The following is a 22,831-nucleotide window of genomic DNA, read 5'->3' as shown; positions in this document are numbered from 1 at the left end:
ATGCTACTCTGCTGTGTACTAGAGGTCTGTTTACATAGTCGACCTGTAGTGGCTGCTGTCCTGAAGAGCCTGGGCTGTCCATCTAGAAGTATGTAGGGACTATCCCACTGGAGCCTGGCACAGTAGTCTTGCTGGACCCAATGCCACTGCACCTGCGAACCCTGGACATCCAACAATGGTACTAAAGACATAAATAAATAAGTGTCCACAGCAATTCGTGTCACTAAGAAAATAGGATTAAGGAGCATGACGTGCATGAGCAGGTTTGTGCCCCGGCCTCCATAGGTAAATATGGTTTAAAAGTCCACTCCCTAGCTCTCTTGCCTTGCTGCGATCAGTCAAGTTCTTGCCAAGGACCCTCCCAGGGGTAACATGTGGTGAGATTGAGGGAGCAATCCTACAATTCTTACCATTAACTTCAAAGGTGGCCGGTGGTCACGAATGCCTCTCTGATGCTTACATGAGTGATCTCCCGTTGAGCAGACTTTGGTCCTCAGCAGAGTCTTCAACCTGTAGCAGGTAAAAGTGATCAGACTTCATCAGATTCAGGGACAGTATGCTATACACCTGCTGATCAAGAGAAGTTGGGTGGAGCGGGTCACTGCCCTGTTTTAGGGTAGAAATGCTGCTGTGGTTCTAAGCTACAGAGGACAAACATTGTTTTGTTAGCTTATCTCTCCTAAAGAGAGAACCTGGTAGCGGATTCCCTGAGCTGGCAGGAATCAGTCTCCCATAGGTGGGGGCTCTGCCAGGAGGTCTTTTACATGATCTTAACCCTCTAGGAAACCAGTTTAGTAGATATATTCACATCCAGTGTCAACTTGTGGGGGGATGAGCTAATCTTGGAATGTGACTTTAGCCTCTATGCTTTCCTGCTAGTTCCCATCATCCCTCGCCTTCGCAGAAGGCTATGGAGGTTCAGGACCAGAATGATGGATTGCTTCTTGATTGGGCACATCTCCTCAACATGGTCATCTGTCCTCTGCATCTTCCAATGAGGGTGGATTTCCTCTCCCAGATGGGGATGTTGTTCCTCCTGAACCACAGCACTGTCAACCTTTGTGTGGCTGCTGAGAGGTTGAAGTGGTGGGATTGACCCATTCCAGAAGATGTCTTGAACGTTTGCCTCTCTGCCAGTAGGCCTTTGTACCAAGGCTATTTATGGCCGTCAGTGGAGAACATTTTCATCCTAGTACATAGATGGGTATCTGGACCCTTTATGTTGTACCGGATCCTCTGTACTGTGCATAAATGTTATGCTTTCCTTGGACAAACAGGACTTTCAAGTTGGCTCAGTTAATTGGTTTATGGGTTTGTGCCTGCCATTTCCGTCTTTAAAAGATCTTCCCGAATGTAGTCTTAGAGTGTCACCCGACTCTGAAAATAGTTATCAGTGTTTTATCCTCCACCTCTGTACTCGAACGAGGATGTGCTATTCCAGCAACGGGACTCGAGTAGGGCTCTCAGGTTCTACATTGGGGGAACAAGAAAATTCAGGAAACATAACAGCTGTTTGTAGTTTTTGCTGGGAAATGCTACTTCTAAGCAAGTGCTATCATGGACGATAGTTCTATGCATTTTAGAATGTTACAATCATGGCAGTAAGGAGGTGCTAGAAGAGTTTTGTTTCTACGAAGGGTACAGTGGCCATGTTTGTCCTCCTACAGAGTGGGATACCATTACTGGATATATGCCAAGGGGCTACTTGTGCCTCGCTGCAAAACTTTGCAAAACATTACTGCTTGGATTCTCAATCTGGCCAGGAGGCATGCTCTGGAAGGGCATTATTAAAACGCTACTTTCTCAATGCCTTCCCATTATGCTTCTCATGTAGAGCGCACATACCATCTTCAGTTTTGCAGTTTCCTCTGCCGGTGAGCACGGGGAGTGGGATGGAGCAGTGGAAACTGATGTAATGGGGCGACGTTCACTCTATGGACTTGTGGACTTGCTCTCTTGTTGTGTTGAACCCACACAAAAAAACTGCTCCACCCAACAAAAGAGAAAGAAAGGTAGGGAGGAGAAGAAACCAGATACCTCCCAGATAACTGAAACAAACGCAACAAAAGATTAGGAAATGACATGACCAGAAAAAGTAAAACTAATAAAAACCTCCTACTACCATCCTTTCCCCCTACCCTTTGGTAGCTGGTGGTGTCTAAGTATCAAGTGGTAGAAAGATGCTGCCAGAAGTGGCTTGGTGGCAGTGAGACTCATTGGGGTGTTCTAAGAGGAAAGGAGGGTTATCCCCAAACCTGGCAACACAAGTGCACAAATCTTTAATTTAGCAATCCAAATAAGCAACTGGGATGAGTCTGAGTCTGTTTAACTTTTTTTTTTTTTTAACACTAACCTCTGTTAATGATTCTATCAAGATAATACTTTCTGAGTAAAGTAAAAGGGAATTTGTGTTTTGTTCACTTTGTTCATCTGCCTGCATTTTGTAGATAACAGTGTTATTAAAGCATCTTGAATCATTAACATGCTTTTCACTTTGCTTTAGGACACATGTAGTATTATGTAAAATGAAAATTGTCTTAAACAAGGGCTGCATTTCTGCTTCATTTTCCTCAGTCTTAATCTGCTTTAATAGAGGCAGCGCAGTTGCAGCAGAATGGGAATTTCATACTTTGCTTTCTTTTCATCACAGAACCACATCAATTGCATTTAATGGCTTGGGCTTCTTGATCTCTTGACGTTTTAAAAGAGCCTCCCAGCAAGCAGAAAAAATCTTCTTCCCCTTTAAATTTAGAGGCGCGCTGGGGCGCGGCCCTGGGAGCATGCGCTCGCCTGACTACACCCACCGGCGCCACTCCTTAGTCCCCCTTTACCGTGGCACGGGAACGTGCTCTTCCCCGGATATTCTTCTATCTTTGTCTTTTTCTTTTCAATTAGGTACTTGGTCCTCCGACGCCACGCTCCTCCCCGGCGCATGTCGACTCGAGCGGGCTTCAGCAGGTGTCCAGCCTCCGAGGGGCTCTTCCCTACATCCGACCCCCATGCCCTTTGCCTCCTCTGCCTTGGCCCCGAACACGACTGGGAAGGTTGTGCTACGTGTGATGCACTGACTACACGAGCACTGAAGAACAGGCTAGCTAGGTGGATGGAGCTCTTCCAGAAGTCGCCTCCCGAGAACCTAAAGGCCTTTGTCAAACATCCATTGCATCCCGTAAAGGCAACTCCTTCCCAAGGAAGCGCCCGACTGGGAGGAATCATTTGGGTTCTAGCACCAGCACAATGTACCAAGGCTAGTTCAGCTACTGGCCTCACAGCCGAGGAGTCTCCAGATCCTTCCGGGTTCAGTGCTGAGGGACGCTGTTAGGGAGAATTCTCATTCTATGGCTAATTTCCCTCACCTAGTGAGTCCCCCAGCAGCTTTGCTGGATTTCTGGAGTTTACTTTTTCCACTTGGTAAGATTGTGAGCCTTTTTCCCACTCTTGCTTGTGTTTTGCCATGTGTATTTTTACTTTTTGTGTGATAGTGGGCTCTGGGGGACACCACTCCATGAAGCCCGCTTTTTATGTGTGTTACACAGCACCTTCTGTGCAGTAACACAGGGTTGTCTTTGAGACTTCCCCTGACTCCATTTTTCTGGGGCTGACTACTGTCCCCCAGAAAACAGGCAAAGGTGCCATTTACTTTACATAGTCATTTTAAACTACAGACCCAGTACACCCCATCTTACATGGAGTACTGGATAGGGTTAACTCCTATCCCTTTTTGTCTGTGCCTCTCTGAGCTTTGTTTTGCTCTTTTAACATTTAGATTTGGCTGGTGGCAGTGGTATCTACCCTAACGTTTCTACTGCGATTATACTATATAACGTGGTACTGTTACAGGCTATTGTATTAGCCTCGAACATAAACCCGCTTGACCAAATGCTATTTCTTTTGGCTCCGGGCGGGTTTATTCGCCATTTCTTTTTGTTAAAGTCCTTGTGTTTTACTTTGCGCGGCAAACCACGCTTTCCTTCTTTGTTCACCGTCTTTTGTCAGGCTTCTTCCAAGAAGCCCTCCTCTAGGCGCCTGGGTGTCTAGGTGGGCTGTATGTGAGGGAGGGGTGTAGTCACCCCCTGCACAGGGTAGCCTTGGAATCCCAGGTCGAACTTTGTCGTGATTGGCTGGGGTGGTTGTCCGGGCCGGACAACCCCCCTGCTGTGTGATTGACAGCCAGGCTGTGTGAATGGGGGATTTTCGCATAAAAGGCAGGACTCTTGGGCTGGAAGTCAGAGTCGCCACTGGAACTACAAGGAACCGAAGAGAAGCGGAGAAGAAAACGACTGCTGCAACTACCGAGTCCCGGTGGAGCCCTACTACAGTCCTGAGCTATCTACCCTTCAACGACAAGAGAAGATCCAGTCCGGAGTCTTCTTCCCTTGAGCCTGGTGGGATCAACCAGCTCACCTTCCACAGCCAGAGGATCCTCTTCATGGTCGAAATCGCTGCACACTGCTGCAGTGGTCCGGATAGCCATCTGTAGAGCCTCTCCGCTTTTAAAGGAGCGTACCTTTTATTCACCATCGCTGCTGCTGGCCTCATCCCTGGGTAGTGCAGATCACTCCAGAGGTTCTCCTCCTTGTCCCCACGACTGAAGCTCCAGGAACCAGGAAACTACCAGGAACAACTTCCGTGGCACCAGCTTCTTCAAAGTATAATGTACTGTGTCCAGCTTCGACGAACTAGGATGAACCCTTTTCTCCTCATCCAATTCTTGCCCTTGTCTTCCTTCCCTCTTATAAATTTTGCTTTGCAAAACCTTGTTTGGCAACCTTGAATCGTGAACTATCTGACTGTGTGATCCTCGACAACAGGAACCCGGTTCCACTTGACACTGGCGCAGGTCTATTGACTTTTATCTTCTTGTCAGAAAGTGTTCTCTGATTCTGTCTGCCTTGACAAAAGTATTGCCTATGATTTTTGTCCCCAACTCTCTTGTGTTAACTCAGGTACTAAGTGTGTTTTAACTCCGGTAACATTTCTTCCCGCGGGTACGCATATCTTTAGTAAGACCAAACTGTCATTACTGTCAAAAAGTGATCGCCTATGTATTCCCAGTAACGCCTTTTTGTTTCATAATAAATCCTAAGGTACTTACCTTGAGTTGTTCTGCACAAGGAGAATTGGTTGTATGTAGTCCATTTTTCGTGTGGTTTTTATCTAATAGAAGTGAAGTGTATTGTGAACAGATGGTTTAAAATAAATGTACTTTTACTTTTTAACCAGAAACCTTGAGTCAGTGTTTGCTTGAGTCACAGTAATTGTAGTCCTTTGTGTAATCTCTACTACTGCTCATTTGCTCTTGAGATAAATCTGGCTGCTCCGCTACTGCTACCACTCCAACAGTGTAGTACAGGCTTGTACGAAAGGTGAACTTGTATTGCCACTTGTAGTCTTAATTTTGTGTAGTGGTCCCTAAGGGCACTGCACAGGATTCTGCCTAACAACCGCAAGGTTCTTTTACCAGGGTTACTCCCGAGGGGCAACACCCTAGTACCAGCATCATGTCCGAGGGGGTGTCTTCACGCAGCACTACCAGCAGTTCTGCTGAGGGCAATACGCCTTCCAGGTCACGGCCTGAGGTGCGGGATAGGCCTTTTGTTCCTACACCAAGCATCTTGGACGGGGCTGCTTCCAGCAAGCCAGACACCATGACTTCGGCACGTGGCACGCAGCTCGACAAAATGGCCACAGCGCCAGACAAGATGGCTGCTCATCCGATGCCCCTTTTGCGGAGCAGGTGGGGGGAAGCGTCACAAGGTGGGACTGGTGTCAACCAGGTGCGTGGCCTACAGTTTATCCATCGGCAGGGCAGGTTTCCCCTGCACCGCAGACAGAGTTTGCCCCAGCCCCAGTTGCCTTTAGCCACTCCGTCAATATCACCTGCCACCTCTACAGCCTCTGAAGACCAGTTCTTCAAAAGGTTCCTAGGGCTGATGCGAACTCCCCAGATGGGGGCCATCCTCCGGGGCGCCATCAGAGACATGCTCCCCCAGGTCACCCCACCGGCACCCATAGTCATTCCTCCTATGGCTCCAGTGCCACAGGCCCCAGCCGGCTCCTCTGATTCCGGCTTCCCTGCCTCCCACAGTAGAGGCGGTTCCACACCAGCCTCCGCGCAGCCACCGGCTCCAGTCTCCACACCGCAGCCCACTGTGCCCGCACTCCTCAACGAGCTCCGGACTCCCCCCCCCCCCCCCCCCCCCGCCCCCCACCCTGAGCACCCTGGTGGACACTGACGAGGAGGAGGACCCCGACATGCCATCTTCAGCCAGGGCCTTCCACAAATGCCTTGCATGTTTGGCAGAGTATTTGGGCCTGCCTCAGCCGAGGTAGAGCGGCCCAAGGAGGGGGTCTTGGCAGAAGTCCTCACCCTAAGACCCCCTACCAAAACGGGGATCCCGATGCAGAAAGACATAGTTGCCCTGGCCAAGAAGGGGTGTCTTAAGCCGCAATCGGCACCTAGACGGCAAGTACAGGCTGATGGAGGGGGGGGGACACACTCTTGCTTTTGCCGCATCCTCAACCGCACTCTTCTGTCATCGCTGCGGTGTCAGTCAATTCCAAGCCTCAGTCGTCCTCGGCTACCTAGTCCTCAATGCTGCTAGGCAAGGAGGAGATGATCTTGGAGCCGTACTGGAAAAAGCGGTACTCCCAACGCCTCCTTGCACCTGCGTCGGGCAACGCAGATGCCATGCTGCCATCCACTACCCAAAGGCTCTGGCGGGAAATTGCGGGCTTCCTCCCAGATCTTCAGGCACAGACCCAAGCGTGCTTCAAGGCAGGACTAGGAGAATCCAGGCTGGTAGCGCAGGATGTAATGGAGTCCACCATGGCCCACATCGATTCCTCTTCCCATAGCCACGGACATGAGAACGACGGCTTGGCTCCGGGCTTCTAAGTTTAATCCTGATGTCCAGGAACGCATATTGGACCTCTTGTGACCTCTTCCACTCCACCACGGATGAGAAATTAGATAAAAAGAACAGCTCGCTAATTGTGAAGTCTATCTATTCTTACGACGGCCACGGCCAAGGCCAACACCCAGTCTCAGCAACGCTCCGACAAGGGGCGGGCATTTGGCGGGTTCTGAGGCTTCCAAAAATGGAGGTCCAGACAACCTGAAAGTTTGTTGAGTAAGCATGGGAGGAAACAATAAAAGGGGGAGGGCAAGGGTTTTGTCCAATCCCCCTCCTCCGCAACAGCCTCAGATGGAATAAGGAGAAGGGCTCTCAAGAGGAGCCAGTCAACATTCCTCCCTTTCTCCTCTCGGACCTCAATCTGCGGCTGGGCAAGCCTGTCCGACAACCGGCCCCTCAGGTCACAGTTACTGGACAACCACAACGTCCATGGAGTCTTGACTCAGCAGGAAACGCTGAAACACTTTAGCCTATCACAGGCTAACCTAAAGATCAAGATGAGAACAATCCAGTGACACTGCGCCAAATGTTTCAAGATTTATATGCTAAGTTGCATATGATTTATTATAGAGTGGTTCAGCCTGACACGTGTATCGAGCATACGCGCTCTTCATCTGAGGCCGATTGAACATTGAATGAGATTAGATATGCATATAAATTGCAAATGATCATAAAACCAAGGAACCAACAAGAGTGAGACAGGCTGGCAATGAAACATATGTCTAAAGTCAATCATATATCATCATGCAAATATAAATAGTTGGATTCAAGCACAAATAATAATGAATCGTGAATCATTTTCACAACAAAATTCAGTCAAATTAACATTAAAAACATGTTCAAATAATAAAGAAAAAACAATAGAGAAAAAGAAAAAACCATCATTGGTTAGTATGCTGTTACTTAATATACAGGCACGATGGATGCGCCCCAAGGCAGCAAAGCGCCCTAGTCCGGTCACCAATAATAATATCTAAAGTACCTTGTATGTGTAGGTGATCTTTGCAGATCTCAATGAAGTCCAGACAGGTTACTTACCCGCTGAACGCCTTTTCATGTGCTCAAAGTGCTACAAATAAAAGTAGAGAATATAACATGACTGTTGGTACCAGCCGCAAAGAAGTAGTAAAGTGTCTGATGACTGATTGTAAAGTTTACATAGCAATATTATTAGTTAATCAGCATACGTCTCAAAGTCCTGGCACTACCACCTTAAAACCCTTAGGCACATCTTTCCATATCTCTCCTTTCCCAACAGACTCTCCGCGGTCCAATCAATCGTTATATCAAGACTGGACTACGCAAACCCCCTATACCTCGGAATCCATGCGTACCAAATGAAAGGGCACAAAACGCGGCAGCCAAATTGCCTCTTGCGCTCGGCCCAAGAGACCACATCTCCCCAGCCCTTAAGACGCTGCACTGGCTGCCAGTAGCCCGAAGGGTGACTTTCAAAACCTTGTGCATCTCCCATCGAGCACTACATAAAACCGGACCTCAATATCTTCAAGACAAGCTAAAACCCTATCAACCCCCACGCACCCTAAGATCAAGCTCAGCCGGCGGCCTAGTCATACCGAAGACAAACTCAACCAGGTTAGGTGGATCATCATTCTCAGCCTTGGCCCCCACCCCACATCCGCCTAACCGAGGATTTAACATCTTTCCGCACACTGCTGAAAACCTTCCCCTAAAACCAACCCGGACCAAACTTATCCAAACAGACCAACAGCAACTCAACGACACCAATCCATCAAACCACCTGATGTGAGAAACTGACAGCTAATAACCCAGATTATGAACTAGTAGGACAAACAGAATTAAACGAATAAAGTAGATCAAAGCAGTGAAAAGGCTAATAAGAGTAAATCATATGGAAACAGTAAAGAGATCTAAACTCCTGAAATGTGGAAATCGATAGAATATGTAGATCGGATGAGTGTATGTAATTGATGAACATGTTGAGTGGATGAGTGTAGAGTGGCTGGGTGTGTGGAACGGACGAGCGTGTAGCGCGGATGAGAGCGTAAATACAGAGAAGCGAGTAGAACGCAGGAGTGCGTAAAACAGACGAATGATCAGAACGGATGAGCGTAAACCAGATAAGTGTGTGGAACAGATGAGTATGTGGAATAATGAGTATGTAAAGTGCATGAGTGTGGATAATGGATGAATATGGAAGTGCGGAGAGTATGTAGATCTCTGGAGCAGATGAATGTACAGAGCGGAAGAGTGTATAGAGTGGAAGAGTGTATAGAGCGGAAGAGTGTATAGAGCGGAAGAGTGTATAGAGCGGAAGAGTGTATAGAGCGGAAGAGTGTATAGAGCGGAAGAGTGTATAGAGCGGAAGAGTGTATAGAGCGGAAGAGTGTATAGAGCGGAAGAGTGTATAGAGCGGAAGAGTGTATAGAGCGGAAGAGTGTATAGAGCGGAAGAGTGTATAGAGCGGAAGAGTGTATAGAGCGGAAGAGTGTATAGAGCGGAAGAGTGTATAGAGCGGAAGAGTGTATAGAGCGGACAGAGCGGATTAGTGGACAGAGCGGATGAGTGAGGGTGAGTGGACAGAGCGGATGAGTGGACAGAGCGATGAGTGAGGATGAGTGTACAGAGAGCATGAAGGTATAGAACAGATGAGTGTAGAGATGAATATATAGAACAGGATATTGCTGTTGAATGCATGAAAAGCACGAGTGCTCAAAGCGTAGAGGGGGCGAGTGCGTAAAACAGGTGAATGCATAGTACATGTGAGGGCATAAAGCGGATGAGTGCCTGGAGCGAACGAGTGCCTGGAGCGACAGTAGTGCATGCTGTTAGGGAGAATTCTCTTATAAGGCTAATTTCCCAAACCTAGTGAGTCCCCCAGCAGCTTTGCTGGATTTTTGGGGTTTGTTTTTTTTTCCTGCTAAGAGTGAGACTCTTTTCCTCCCACTCTTAGACATGATTTGAGGTGTGTTTTTTACTTGGTATGTGTTCATGGGCTATGGGGAAGCCATTTTACTCCATAGGACATCAACTGTTTTGTATGTGTGTTACACAGCACCATCAGTGCAGTAAGACAGGGGTGTCATAGTGACCCCCAATCATAGACTCCATACCCTGGGACTGACTACTGTCTCCCAGGGCAGTGAAAGTCACCATTGACTTTACTAGTCCTAAATTGTGAACAGAACCAGCACAAACCACCATATTGTGGAAGTACTGGTAGGGGTAATTCGATTGCCCCTGGGTCTGTTTCCAAGGGGGCACTGTCCAGTCCCCCCTTGCCGAGTTTCTGGCTGGTGGCAGTGGTTACCACGCAAAATATTCCCCCAGAATATTTACTATGGGATTTTCCCATTGATTTTAAACGCACCACTTTTTGGTGCAATGTTAAAGATACCGCCGATTTATTTATTTAATATTAAATCACTGGTTGGGTCTTTTGTTCCACTTTTTGGCGGGCTTCTCCACAGAAGCCCTCCAAATGGTGCCACTCTGTCTGCGTTCCACGGGAGGGGTGGAGGGGGGAATTGGCACCCTGGACTGTGTTGCCTTAGCAACCTAAGTCGCACTCTACTCTGATTGGCCCAGTGGTGAGCCGCCCGGCTAGGCTGTTGAATGGGGGGTTTTCTGCATAAAAGCAGGGCCTTTGGGACTGCAACTTCAGAAGTCGCCACAGGACCTATGAATCCGAAGAGGAGAGAAGCTGAAGCCATCTGCAACCGACGACACTACCGGTGGAGCCCTGCTGCAAAGACCTCACCACTTTCCCGACGACAAGAAAAGATCTTCTGCTGAAAGAGTCTTCTTCCTCTGAGCTGGTGGGATCAACCAGTTCACCATTTCTCCTTCCAAAGACGTCTCTTGGTCGAATCGCCCGTGCCAAGCACCCCGGCTGCCGGATCGCCAAGCTTCACCACTTTGACGGCGAATAAAAGGAACGCAACTTTTAACCGACAAACTCCGCGGCTGGTTTCATCCCTGTCCAGTGCATCGACTCCAAGTTTCCTCCTCAACGAGATCTTCTCTTCCCCTGGTCGAAACCACAAACTGCAACCACTGCCAGGGACAACTGCCACCGCTGGAGCTTCCTCAACTTTAAAGGTACTGTGTTCCACTTGGCCTCCCTTTCCACGGATTGCTAAAGGTGACCCTTAAATCCTTGGCTTTCCAACTGGGTTGGTCCTAGACCTTCTAACTTTACTTCGTGAATCACCCCAACCTCTTTTGAACATTCTGCAAAGACTTTTAGTACACTTTAAACTGTGTGATCTTGGGCACATTTCGCTTTGCTCCATTTAAAGTGGGCCTGGCCTATGAACTTTGGCTCTACAGTGTATACTGCCTTCACTTACTTGCTTTGAATTTAGGAAAGTGTTGGGAACTGTTTATTTTTATGCCCTGCCTTTTTCTCTCCCTTTAACTTAACTATTGGAGTGCCATACAGGTTACGCGCTCACATCTGTCTTGACAAATAGTGGTGTTTTAACTCTGACTTGTCTAATAGTTATTAAGGGAGGTGTGTATACTTTACCTGACTGTGTTTTAACTTGCTCATGATTTAGAGTGCTAGTGTATTGCCTAAAGTGTGTTTTAAATAAATAATTATATACTTTTGATACAAAGCTCTGGTCAGTGTTTGTTTGCTCTACTGTGTTTTTAACCCTATTGTGTATACTCTTCTTGAGAGAAGTCTGACTGCTCAGCCACAGCTACCAGGTAAGTCTGGGTGGTGCAGACTGCTACCAGTTGGGTTTACTGCTTACTCCTGTAGTCTTAATCTTTTTTGCAGTGTTCCCCTAGGGAACTGCACAGGATTCTGCCTAACAACGCGTGGGGTAGACAAGAGTGCATGTGTGGATGGAGCGGACCGGAGTGTATGGAGCAGACTAGGAAACATGGAGTGGATAGGAGCGCATGGAACGGACTGGAGTGCATAGAATTGCGTGACGTATATTGTATGGTTTGGAATGCAGAGAACGTTTGAAAGATCATATAACCCATCATATCACACCACCACGCTTACTCTCCTTTACATCACCACTCAAATAGAACACAGAGATACTATGACACCATTCGGTATAACTGTTCTCATACCAACATCTGCCGCTCACTCCACATCACTCTAAGTAAACACTGCTGGTTACACACCCCCCAGCCAGGCGTTCTCCTCAGGCCTAACGCAGCCACATCCGGTCTGGATAAATCCTGCCAGAACAAACACATACTCCTGATCTCTCAATCACCACACCTACTGCTAAGAAGCAGCTATTACACAGATACCGCACAAGCTGCACACATGCCAGGTGCTCACACGCACCTTTGACTCTCTCTACTGATCTGAACTTGGGTTCCCAAGGGCGTTCAACCTACCAGCGCCTTCTGACCATACCAATGGTATATAAGGCGCTATATAAATGCAAAATAACATAACATAACATACCTCTGATGCTTCGCAGTTGCAGAAATATCTGTTTGATTAAAATAGATTCATCATTGTAAATCCAAGTTGCACCATTCATATATTGTTGAATGTAAGTTGAGATGTCCTTTATTACTATTCCGGTCATGGCCCAGTTCCTGACGGGTCTTCTCAACAAGTTTCCGTCAACCCCATTTGTTGTCCCAGATTGGGATCTTAATCTGGTTTTGAATTTCTTGATGGCGACTCAATTTGAGCCTATGCACTCATGTTCTTTGCGGCTGTTATCCCTTAAGACAGCCTTCTTTGTAGCGATCACATCTGCCACGAGGGTTAGCGAGCTGCAAGCCTTGTGCTGCAAACCTCCCTTTCTGAAGTTCTTTCGTGAGAAAGTCTCAAAGTCAACCTGGGTTCCTTCCTAAGGTGGTTTCAGAGTTTTATCTGTCAGTCTATTGATTACCTGTCTTTTAGCCTCCTCCACATCCCTCGAAAGAGGAAGAGTGGTTCCTCCGCCTTGACCCCAAGAGAGCGCTAAATTTCTATGTTGCTCGCACATCCGAGTTTAGGAAATCAGACCAGTTTTTCCTGGCCCATTCCTTGTCTGGAAAAGGCCTTGCCATCACTAAACCAACCCGTCCCCTTGGATAATTTTGTGCATATCCGAGTGTTACCAATTGGCAGGCAAGGAGCTTCCAGCGGGTATCGGGGCCCACTCAACCAGAGGGGTTTCAGCCTCTACAGCCCTCCAGAGAGGGCTTCCTGTTACAGGATAATATGCAGAGCGGCCACTAGGTCATCCTTACATACATTCACCAAGCATGAAGCACTTTGAAACACATTGTGTATAGGTGCTATATAAATAAACTATCATATCATATCACTATACCTTGGAATGTTGCACGAGGTGCTACTGCAATGTTTGGTAGGGCGCTTCTACAGATTCTACTGGTTTAAATCTTTCTGCCCTCCTCCGTTATTCGAACTGCTTGGAGAGTCTATCGAGATGAGGAATCTGCGGGAGAAAAGCAATCCATTGAAGGAGAATTTACCTTACCGTAATGATCTTTCTATGGATTCTTCCCCAGCTGATTTCTCATCTACCCTCCCATCCATCCCTGCTCAAAGTTCTGTGTGTTTTCGCTTCTTTCCAAACGAGAGGGAATCTGGTGATGGTTCTTGGATAACTGCTTCTGTCTCATTACATTTTTATTTTTGTTTTTAGGGATCAAACTGTTGGTATGGATCCCTGTTAAAGATTTAACCGCTGATTAGCCACCTCCTGTGGTTTTACGTCTACAGAGTTCAAACCCAGGGACGGGGGGGGGGGAACTGAAGTATGAGGCGTAGTGATGTGCTATATATATATGACCCCGGACTTCACTTCCGGAGCAGAAATTCGAGAGCCGGACAAGACAGATCGACGATCGCGGCTGAGTCGAGGTCCACTACGCCCCCTGTCGAAAAGATTCCGAACAGCAGAGCTGGTTGATGGATATCTTATCAAGACGAGGAATCTGCAGGAGAAGAATCCATAGAAAGATCATTACGGTGAGTAATTTCTCTTAAATTGCTCTTCATTTAGGTTTAGTTAGTGGCTTACATTTTTTTAAGACTTGTTACGGTATTCAGCCCTACAGATAAAGGGGTGTATCTGCCACCTTTACTCCCTAAAAATTGGCAAATACTGCCAAAACATAAAAATTGCGAGTACAAATACTACCAAAAAAAAAAAGACATGTAGAATCTTGTGCCCCTGCTTTCACCCTCGGAACTCCATGGATGTGTTTGGACCAGTCGGGCAAGTAGTACTACAGGAAGGAATCTACTATTTTAACTGCCTGATTGCAAACATTAAACATGTATCTTTTGATGTGTTTGATGTGCATGAATAGCTAGGTGCAAAAAAATAAATATTACAAAAACATTTGTTTTCCAGTTAAAACCTGTTTTTACTTGCTTATAAAATACTCTAATTGGAAATTTGACTTGCATTTGTACTCCATAAAAAATGTATTTTACTCCCAACTTTCAAAAATAAGGGAGTTAAATACTCCCACTCCTAATGGTTATCTGGAGCGCTGACTGTATTTAACATTTATATGTGATTTCTAAATGACTTGTTTACTTTTGCTAACAGTAACTTCTCTCTGAACAGCCTGGGCATTTTATCATACTGTAAATGTATGTACTACAGATTTTAAATATTGATCTCTTTTAGGTCCTGAACTGTTTTTTAATACAATTTCTCTGTTTTAACGGAGTTGGCTGTCTTTGGATATTTCTTAACCCTTTTATAAAAAAGATTATTTTTTAAAAAAAAATGATTTTTATTGTGTAATCAAAATAAGATTTGTACAATACATTGTTGCTTGAGCATTTCATCAGGCGAACAAGACAGGACAAGGCTTTGACAATAGTGGCAGGGTCCAACTGAATGCATTGGGTTTTGAGAATATTTAACTATTTAGTGACCACTTTTGTCATTTAGTAGATTGTTCTCGATGTGTTCAATCATTTTGGCCATTGCAATTTGCCATGCAGTTTTCTCCCCTCCTATCAACCGACACCACCATGTGTCCTCCTCGGCCGAGATGTCAAAGCCTGCCATTCGTGATAGATATTGTCGTCTCATTGCGCTGGTGGCTGAGCAGAGCATAATCAGATGTCTTAGGGTCTCTTTTGGAGGATGGAGATCATTTTTACAAAAACAGCAGCTATTAGTTGGTGCCTGGCCTAGAATGTAATGGATCTCATTAGTTTTGCATAGATTCAGACGTGCTCGCAGAATTAAATTTCGTGCCTGTCTGCTTGGACATTGTTTGACATAACTTTACAACTCGTTTCTTTTTAGCGTGTTGCTTGGTAGATGGAGAGTAAGTTTCAGCTTTGCAGCATTGTCTATTGTGGAGGCCCAATTATTGTCTTTTATTTTGCTTAAGATTTTACATGGATTGCTGATGAGTTCTGCATCATTTGATGCAATGTTATTTAGGACCACTTGATGTTCAATTTGCCAGGCTTTTAACATATCACAATTTCCAGTGTCCATTTCGAATTTCGGCAACCTAAAGACCTTGTTGCTGTGGGCCATTCTACACTTCCTGTATAGCATAATAGAATTACAGGTCACTGTACATTCTAATGATTGCAGACTTAATTGTCGTCTGATGTCTGCCCCTGGTGTGGAATTCGGTAGGTGCAACACTTTGCGCCAGAAGAGTGCTTCCAACTTGGACCATAGTTGTTTTGGTATCGTGGGCATTGCTTCCACGCCGTATGTTACTGTAGGCACCACCCTCATTTTGTAGAAATTTATCGTGGTATTAAGGAAAATTTCCAAATTTGCCATCGATGACTTTAGCTTGTGCGGCTAATTTTTTAATCTTTGAGTATAATTCCACTTGCATGGCGATATCTTTTCTTGAGCTATCCATGATCACTCCAAGATATTTGAATTTTGTAACAATCTCACCCTGATGCCACTTAAAATTGCTTTTTTGTTTTTTCTCGCAATTTTGGAGAATCATGACCTTCGTTTTGCTCGTGTTGATTTCAAGGTAATTTTTTGTGGCGTATGCTTGAAGGGAACTGAGTTTCCGTTGGAGCCCAATTTCTGTCTGGTCAAATATTGTCAGGTCATCCGCATACAAGAGATGATCGATCTGTGATGAACCCAGTTTTGGCGGAAAGGCCCTGATTGTTTTTTCTATGCTTTGAATGTCACCAATGTAGGTAAGGAAGAGTGCTGATGCCAGCGGGCACCCTTGTTTTACTCCTCGTGCGCTGTGAATCTCATCTGATAGCTCGCCTTCTCGGTTCAATCGTACTCTGAGTGGTGCTGTGATGTAACGCTTGAATAGGGGCTAATATGGCTTCTGGACAGTTCCAGGCTTTTAGTTTGAACCATAGCAGCTGTCTCTCCATGCGATCAAAAGCTTGGGTAAAATCAATGTAGACTACGAACAGATGGCATTTGTTCTGCAAGGTTTTGGCTTTTAGCGTGCTACATGCCAGAATGTTACATGTTGTGCCTGCATTTTTCTTAAAACCAGCCTGGAAGGGATCGTTGCATTTGGCTGTAGCTGCTCATGATTGAAATCTGGTCATGAGTAGTGAGGCATATACCTTGCCCATCATATCAAGTAAGGAAATCGGTCGGAAATTCACCGGATCTGTTAGATTGCCTTTCTTCATGATTGAGGAATGGATTGTGTGTCAGCGCATCGGCGGAAGATGGCACTCATCAAGCTGGCCCATTCTTCAGGATGGCTTTTCAGCTCTGCATTAGAGATGCCGTCTGGGCCTAGAGCTCTAGAATTTTTCAGTTTTTTGATGGCGTCAAGAATGTCTTCTTCCTTTTCTAAGTTGATCCATTTTGCAGTGTTGCATTGTTGCTCTTGCGACGGCAGGCTGACAGCTGAGCAGAATACTTTTTCAAAGTGCTTTTCCCAGGTATCTTGACTGATGTTGTTTAGAATTTGGTTGCTTAGCGTTTTGTCCGTATCACTTATTAATGTCCAAAAGTCTCTGCTATTGTTGGTAATGAGGGCTTTGGTTATTTGTTCGGCGTCTGCCTGATTCAATTTGTGTCTTTGGAATCTTACCCAATCTTTGTACCTTTTTTTAATGTCTTTGATGTTGTCAAACACGTCTGTATTCGAGATCTTACGAGCAGTTCGTAACGCTCTTCTGTATTCTCGCCTTTTCTCGACTAGTTCTTTGTTATAGACATGTTTGGTGATTCTTTTTGTTGCAAGCCCAAATCCCCTTTTTTGTTGGATATGCGGGATCAATAGAGATTGATAGTCGATGGCGTTGGTGGCTGCTGAGTATCCATTTGCATTATACTTGGTAGTCACTTTGATGATATCTGCAGCCTTTATTCTTACTCTTATGCCCTGCGCAGTGGGCTCAATATGTGTCGAGAATGTCGTGCTTTTTCTACTTTTTAGGTTCCAGGCAGTTTCGAGCAAATTGTGGTCGCTCGTTGTTGTGCGACGCACCTTGAAGAATTTGGTGATGTGTAATAGTGGCTTGTGAAACGAAGATGTAATCGACAGTTGTAGCTGCGGGTGGGCGTTCCCACGTTGAGATTATATTTTCCAGTTAATGTACTGTGTGGACTTCCCATCCTAAGAGTGTGGTCTGGCTGCTCTGTAAATTCTATCATTGTGAGAGTCGGATCGTACTTGGCCATAACTCTGCCTAACACTTCTGACTGTTGTTTCTACGCCCTCGCCAGAAGACACTTCAAAAATCTCTTGAAGGGGGTTGGCGGAATGAGCCTTTTTCAACTCTATGGAAAACCGGCATGTTTAACTGTTACCAGCCTCCTTTACGCTTACGAATATTTGTTTTTTTTAAAGATAATTACTTGTGTAAAATAACAGCGCTTACAGTGGAATGAAGTTGAGACCCTTCATGCTTGCTGCATTCAATTTTGGTTAAACCTCTTGTTCATCTAGTAGGGTGGGTAGGTACCTCCGGTAAATGACTGTGGGGTCTTTGTGCTACTTTGTGGAGCTTGATTAATTTTGTCCAGCCTACTTGTGATGCATTATTAATATGGTTTTACCTTCATTTTGTACCTCTGTGGCTGATGTTGGGTGGCTAATGAATGCATGTAAAGTAGTAGGATACCCGATGAATTTAATAACACATACAAATGAATAGCATGTATACAGCATGTAGAATATTGAAATTATACTGTTTGTTCAGGACTAATGTATACATTCTTTAATGTTTGTGTCACAGGATATGTTTGAAAAGGTTAATAAAGCATACGAGTTCTTGTGCACAAAATCAGCAAGAATAATCGATGGCCCAGATCCTGAAAACATCATTTTAATTCTGAAAACTCAAAGTATCCTCTTCAACAGACACAAAGAAGGTAAGATGCAGCTGTAAAAAGATTGTCTGGTTTTATAATGTTAGTAATTAATCTAATTGTAACTTGGTTGGTGCTTGCTGTTTAATAATGAAACTGTAGAACAAACAGTGTTAGCAATCTAATCTATGTGGCATGTGGTAGCAGAATGTTACGAACACTGATAGGCACTGGATATTTTATTTGATGCTAACTGTTCTCTGCGTAACATAAGCTGTTCTAACATATCTTAACCCTTTAAATGCCATGGGTATTTCTCCCCAGTGCCAGGGCCTTTTTTGGTGATTTCGGTATGTGCACATTCAAAGGCTTGTAACTTTTTTGTTACAAGAGATGTCTCGCCAAATTTGGATCCTTTTTTCCCACATGTAGGCGGTCGTAATGCCACCCAGGAATCCTAGGTTGCTGTAGGGGGGTGAGAGAAAATAACCAAAAAGAGGGAAAATTTTGGGTTTTTTCAAGAAATGGCAATAAACTGATGTACAAAGTAGCCTGTGATTTTTTCCTTGTAAGAGCTAGGAACGAATGGTTTGCTGTGCTGAATTCCCCAATTTCCTGGCTTTCAAGAACAGGTTGAGTGGAAACGGAAAACATTATTTTGATGTGGTTATCAACCGTTTAGTGAGAGGCGATTTTGGCCATTTTTACCAATTGGACATGCATGGACGGAATGGAAGAAAAGGGTAGGAAAGACGATTTGGAGGACGGAAAGGCATATATTTCTGAAAAGTAGACAAAATTCCAAGTTTAGGAAGGGGTGATTTGCGTAGGTCAGGCAACAACTAGGTAGGGGAAACTGCCATAGATTGGGGGAAAAGCGGGAAAATGACCGAAAAAAAGGTATGTGTTGGACATGGTTGGCTTGCAGGAGGGGACTGGCCTATAGGGAACTCTGGAGATTTCTCGGTGGGCCTCTGCACCCTGGGCGGCTTTTGTGTGGTATTTCCAGATGTTCTAATAGGAAAAGGGTTGGGCTTGCTGGTTATATGGGGCCACTTAGAAAATTATTTCCAGGGCCTCTTTTGGTTCCCAGGCCAACCCAGTTGGCTTGGTACGGCAATGGCTTCTATGAATTTTGAGAAAAGCAATGCTCCTCTACATTCCCCCCGACTCTTGCAGTTAGGAGAGCACACATTTTTTGTAGTGATTTACAAAACAAGCAATACCACAAGCCAAACACGGAGCCATGGTACACAGGAGTTTTATGCTCACGGTGAACAGACGCACTTAGCATGTGTAAATCGGGAAAACCAATGTGGTGAGGAGCAGCAAGCATACATTTTTCCTTTTCAAGGGTAGGTGACTTGTGCATGTTACAAAAGAGTATGGTGCCTAAAGCAGCGACTAAATGTAGGTCACATTTAGGAAATGAAAGGGTTGTGTGACAAAGGGCACCAGCAAATGGGTCCACAGAGGTCTGCCTTGTGCAAATTACCCCAGTTTTTGTTAGCCACAATCCCTGACAAAGTGTGATATTTGATGGGGAAAAAACACAATGTTCACTTTGTCTGGGGTTCTGGGTAATAAATTCTGGGCCGCTTCGCGCAAGTCAGACCTCTTGCGCATTCCCACGGGTGCCCTCTTTTGGGAAATGCATGGGGTTCCCTGTTTTCCTTGCTGGCTTCGACACCCTAGGCCCAAATCTGTAGGTTGCCCACATGAACAAATTGTGCTGTGGCGAAAGGCTTGGGTTTACCAGCGGGTTACCCTTTTACTTTTGTGCCCCCCGGTAGGTGCACCCACACATGTGAGGTACCTTTTTCGTCGGGACACCTGTGGGAACGCGAGAAGGTATGACATCTGTTGTTGGCGACGTGTTTCGGTGAGTGGACACAGGGAAATGTCTCTGAAATTGGCTGGAAATGAAGACCATTCTCAGACATTTTGCTCTGGCCACCCACCGAAACACACCGCCAACAACACATTCCTACCTTCCTGCGTCCCCACACGTGTCACGATGAAAATGGTACCTCACATGTGTGGGTGCACCTACCGGGGGCGCAAAAGGAAAAGGGTAACCCACTGGTAACCCCAATCCTTTCGCCACTGCCCATTTTGTTCATGTGGGCAACCTACAGATTTGGGCCTAGGGTGTCGAAGCTAGCAAGGAAAACGGGGAACCCCCACGCATTTTCCAAAAGAGGACACCCGTGGGATCCCACACATGGCCAAATTGGTGGGGCGGCCCATCTCATGTAGCCCTTCCCGGGGGCAGATAATGGGGGGGGGGTGGGGTGGGCTGTCGTGCACTCCTCCCTGGGCTCAGGCGTCCATTACTAGGAGCAGATATCTGGTCCCAGGGAGGGCTGCATGACATGACGCCGACGTGAAACTGAAGGTAATCCAGCCCCCTGGCAGGTCGGGGGGGACCTCCCCCTCACTTAGCCCGGGGGTTGGATTACAGCTTTGCTCGATCCCTGCTTTGCAGGGATCGAGCAAAGCAGAGTGCCAAAACCGACGAGCTGGCACGTTGGTGGCAACCTGGAGCGCTTTCCACTGACGAGCTGGCACGTTGGTGGCAACCTGGATCGCTTTCCACTGACGAGCCGGCTCGACGGTGGCACTTAAAGGGTTAAAGGTCAATATTGATTGGTAATTCCTATGGTCACTTATGTCCCCTTTCTTAAATATCGGAATTACCATCCATCACTTCCAGGAAGGTAGTTCTGTAACTTTTTAATGGTCATTGAAAAGCGAAAACGTATCAGATGGAATTAGAGCTACGCGCGGTATAAGAACAGTATCTAAGTTCCATCGATTACACAGGTCTCCATGATGTGTTTTTGTAGTCGCATAATTGTCAACGTTGTTCCATTGCAGAGTCCCTGTGATGGCATTAGATTGCGTAGTAGTATAATTACAGCACCTACTTTCAGTTTTAGCTTGTGAGGAGGCATTCGTCCTACAGTGTTTTGCTCTTTAGAGACTGAAACTTTTAGCCGGTAATGAACTGTTCATTGACACTGGAAGCGCTGTGCCCTATGTGAAGAGAAGTGGGGGTAGAAAAGAAGTAACTTGGAATTATTCTGAATGTTTGCGATAGTGGAATGTAAATGTGACTGCATAGAACCGTGCTCATTCGGTTGGTTGAAATGATAGCTGTTGTTGATATGGGTGCACATTGCCATTTGTACAGCATAGGGCAACCTAACACTGATACATTTAATCAGTTGAGTACAGAAACATACCTATGTGTTTTTTATATATATATATATATATATATATATATATATATATTTCTGAGGCTTGTGGAATCTGCTTAGATCACGTGCTGTGCATAGGCCGACATCTAGTGGAAGCTGCATGGTATTTGTTTTTTGAAACTCGAAAGATGGGCGTCGACACAGGGCGTGCCAGTAATATTATCCCTAGTGTGACGTCCACTGTACCCATGATCCCTCACGCTTGTAGGACCCTCAGATTGTTTTTTTCCGCCATACTTGTCGGAAGCATTGCACTGAGTTCCCTGGCTTTAAGCCATTTTGCAAAAAAATCAATATTAATTTCCCCGTTCTTTCACTCCCACTTCGAGACATCGAAGATCGACGCCGGTTCGAAGAACAAACAACCGTCGAGAGCTGCACAACGGACTTTGGGCCTCGGAAGGCCTCTGGCCTTAGACCTGCAAGTGGGGAGAGTGGGGGGTGGAAACATACTCTACACTCTTTATTTTCCTACACACACTAGCCCGCTGCCATAAGGTGACATATGGAGAGTACTCCATTTAAATTTTGCCCCAAGTGCCACCGCAAGTTCCCTTTGGTTGACAAATACGCCACCTGTAATCTCTGCTTGCCGAGGTACCACCCCGAAGCTAACTGCAGAGCGTGTAATCTTTTTAAAGCAAAAACACTCAAGGACCGCTCCACTAAACGTTGGACCCACCACGCCAGGCAGCTGGAGGCCATGGAAGTGGTGGGTGCCTTCAGTGATGGCAGCGACGCCGCCTTTTTGGACGGCGAGGGCACAGAGGTGTCGAAAGACACCCAAGCGCTAGTCCCTGACCTCAGAGGATTGTCCGGCAGGGCAGTTATGTGGAACACACCCGGCGACACGCGCGCTACCCAATCTTCTTCTACACCTAAGAACACTAAGGCCAACCGAGACTCGACATGCGTGTCGAGTTCTCGGAAGAAAGAGGCACAAAGAGAGAGCGGTCCGCCGAATCGGTGTCCTCTGGGCGTTCCAGGTCGAGATCACTGCATGACACACAGCAACCATCCACAGTTGCCAAGAGTGCCTCGCTCCCTAAAGTAACAGAGGTACGTTCGTCAGAAGACGTATCTGACCTCCATCCCCAAGCCGCACACCAAAAGTCGGCTCCGTTAGCCCATTAGCGTCTGCCTCCAAGTCCCGACGTGTGCACTCAAAAGAGAGAGAGAGTACCCCCGAAACTCGACGCCAGGCATCGAAAGATTCCGAAAAGGCCAAACCGTCAGGGAAACACTCTTCCACTCACGGGAAAGTGGACAAACAGCAGAAAAAGTCTACACATTCAATTTCTGCACCCCAGGTACACAAGGACAAACACAGGTCGTCAGATAAGGACAAATCTAAGACCCCTGTCACTACACCCAGGCTCATCCCTCCCACTCCTTATGATAAGGGATTAGAAGATGAGCCTCA

General features: G+C 46.1%; 1 protein-coding gene across 3 annotated transcripts in view; it reads left to right on the top strand.

Moving 5' to 3' along the window:
- DNAJC13 (DnaJ heat shock protein family (Hsp40) member C13) overlaps positions 1-22,831 on the top strand; it is a 2,820,731-nt gene that overhangs the window by 1,977,555 nt on the left and 820,345 nt on the right. For all 3 annotated transcript variants that reach the window (XM_069648714.1, XM_069648713.1, XM_069648715.1), the window contains one exon: positions 18,073-18,208. In XM_069648714.1, coding sequence (XP_069504815.1) covers positions 18,073-18,208 — 136 coding nt within the window. The remainder of the gene's footprint in view (positions 1-18,072; positions 18,209-22,831) is intronic.

This window comes from Ambystoma mexicanum, chromosome 2q, assembly GCF_040938575.1.
Source record: "Ambystoma mexicanum isolate Mex_15411 chromosome 2q, UKY_AmexF1_1, whole genome shotgun sequence".
Classification (NCBI taxonomy): domain Eukaryota; kingdom Metazoa; phylum Chordata; class Amphibia; order Caudata; family Ambystomatidae; genus Ambystoma; species Ambystoma mexicanum.
Note: the sequence above shows the minus strand (reverse complement) of the source record. Positions and strands in the feature narration are given on the sequence as shown.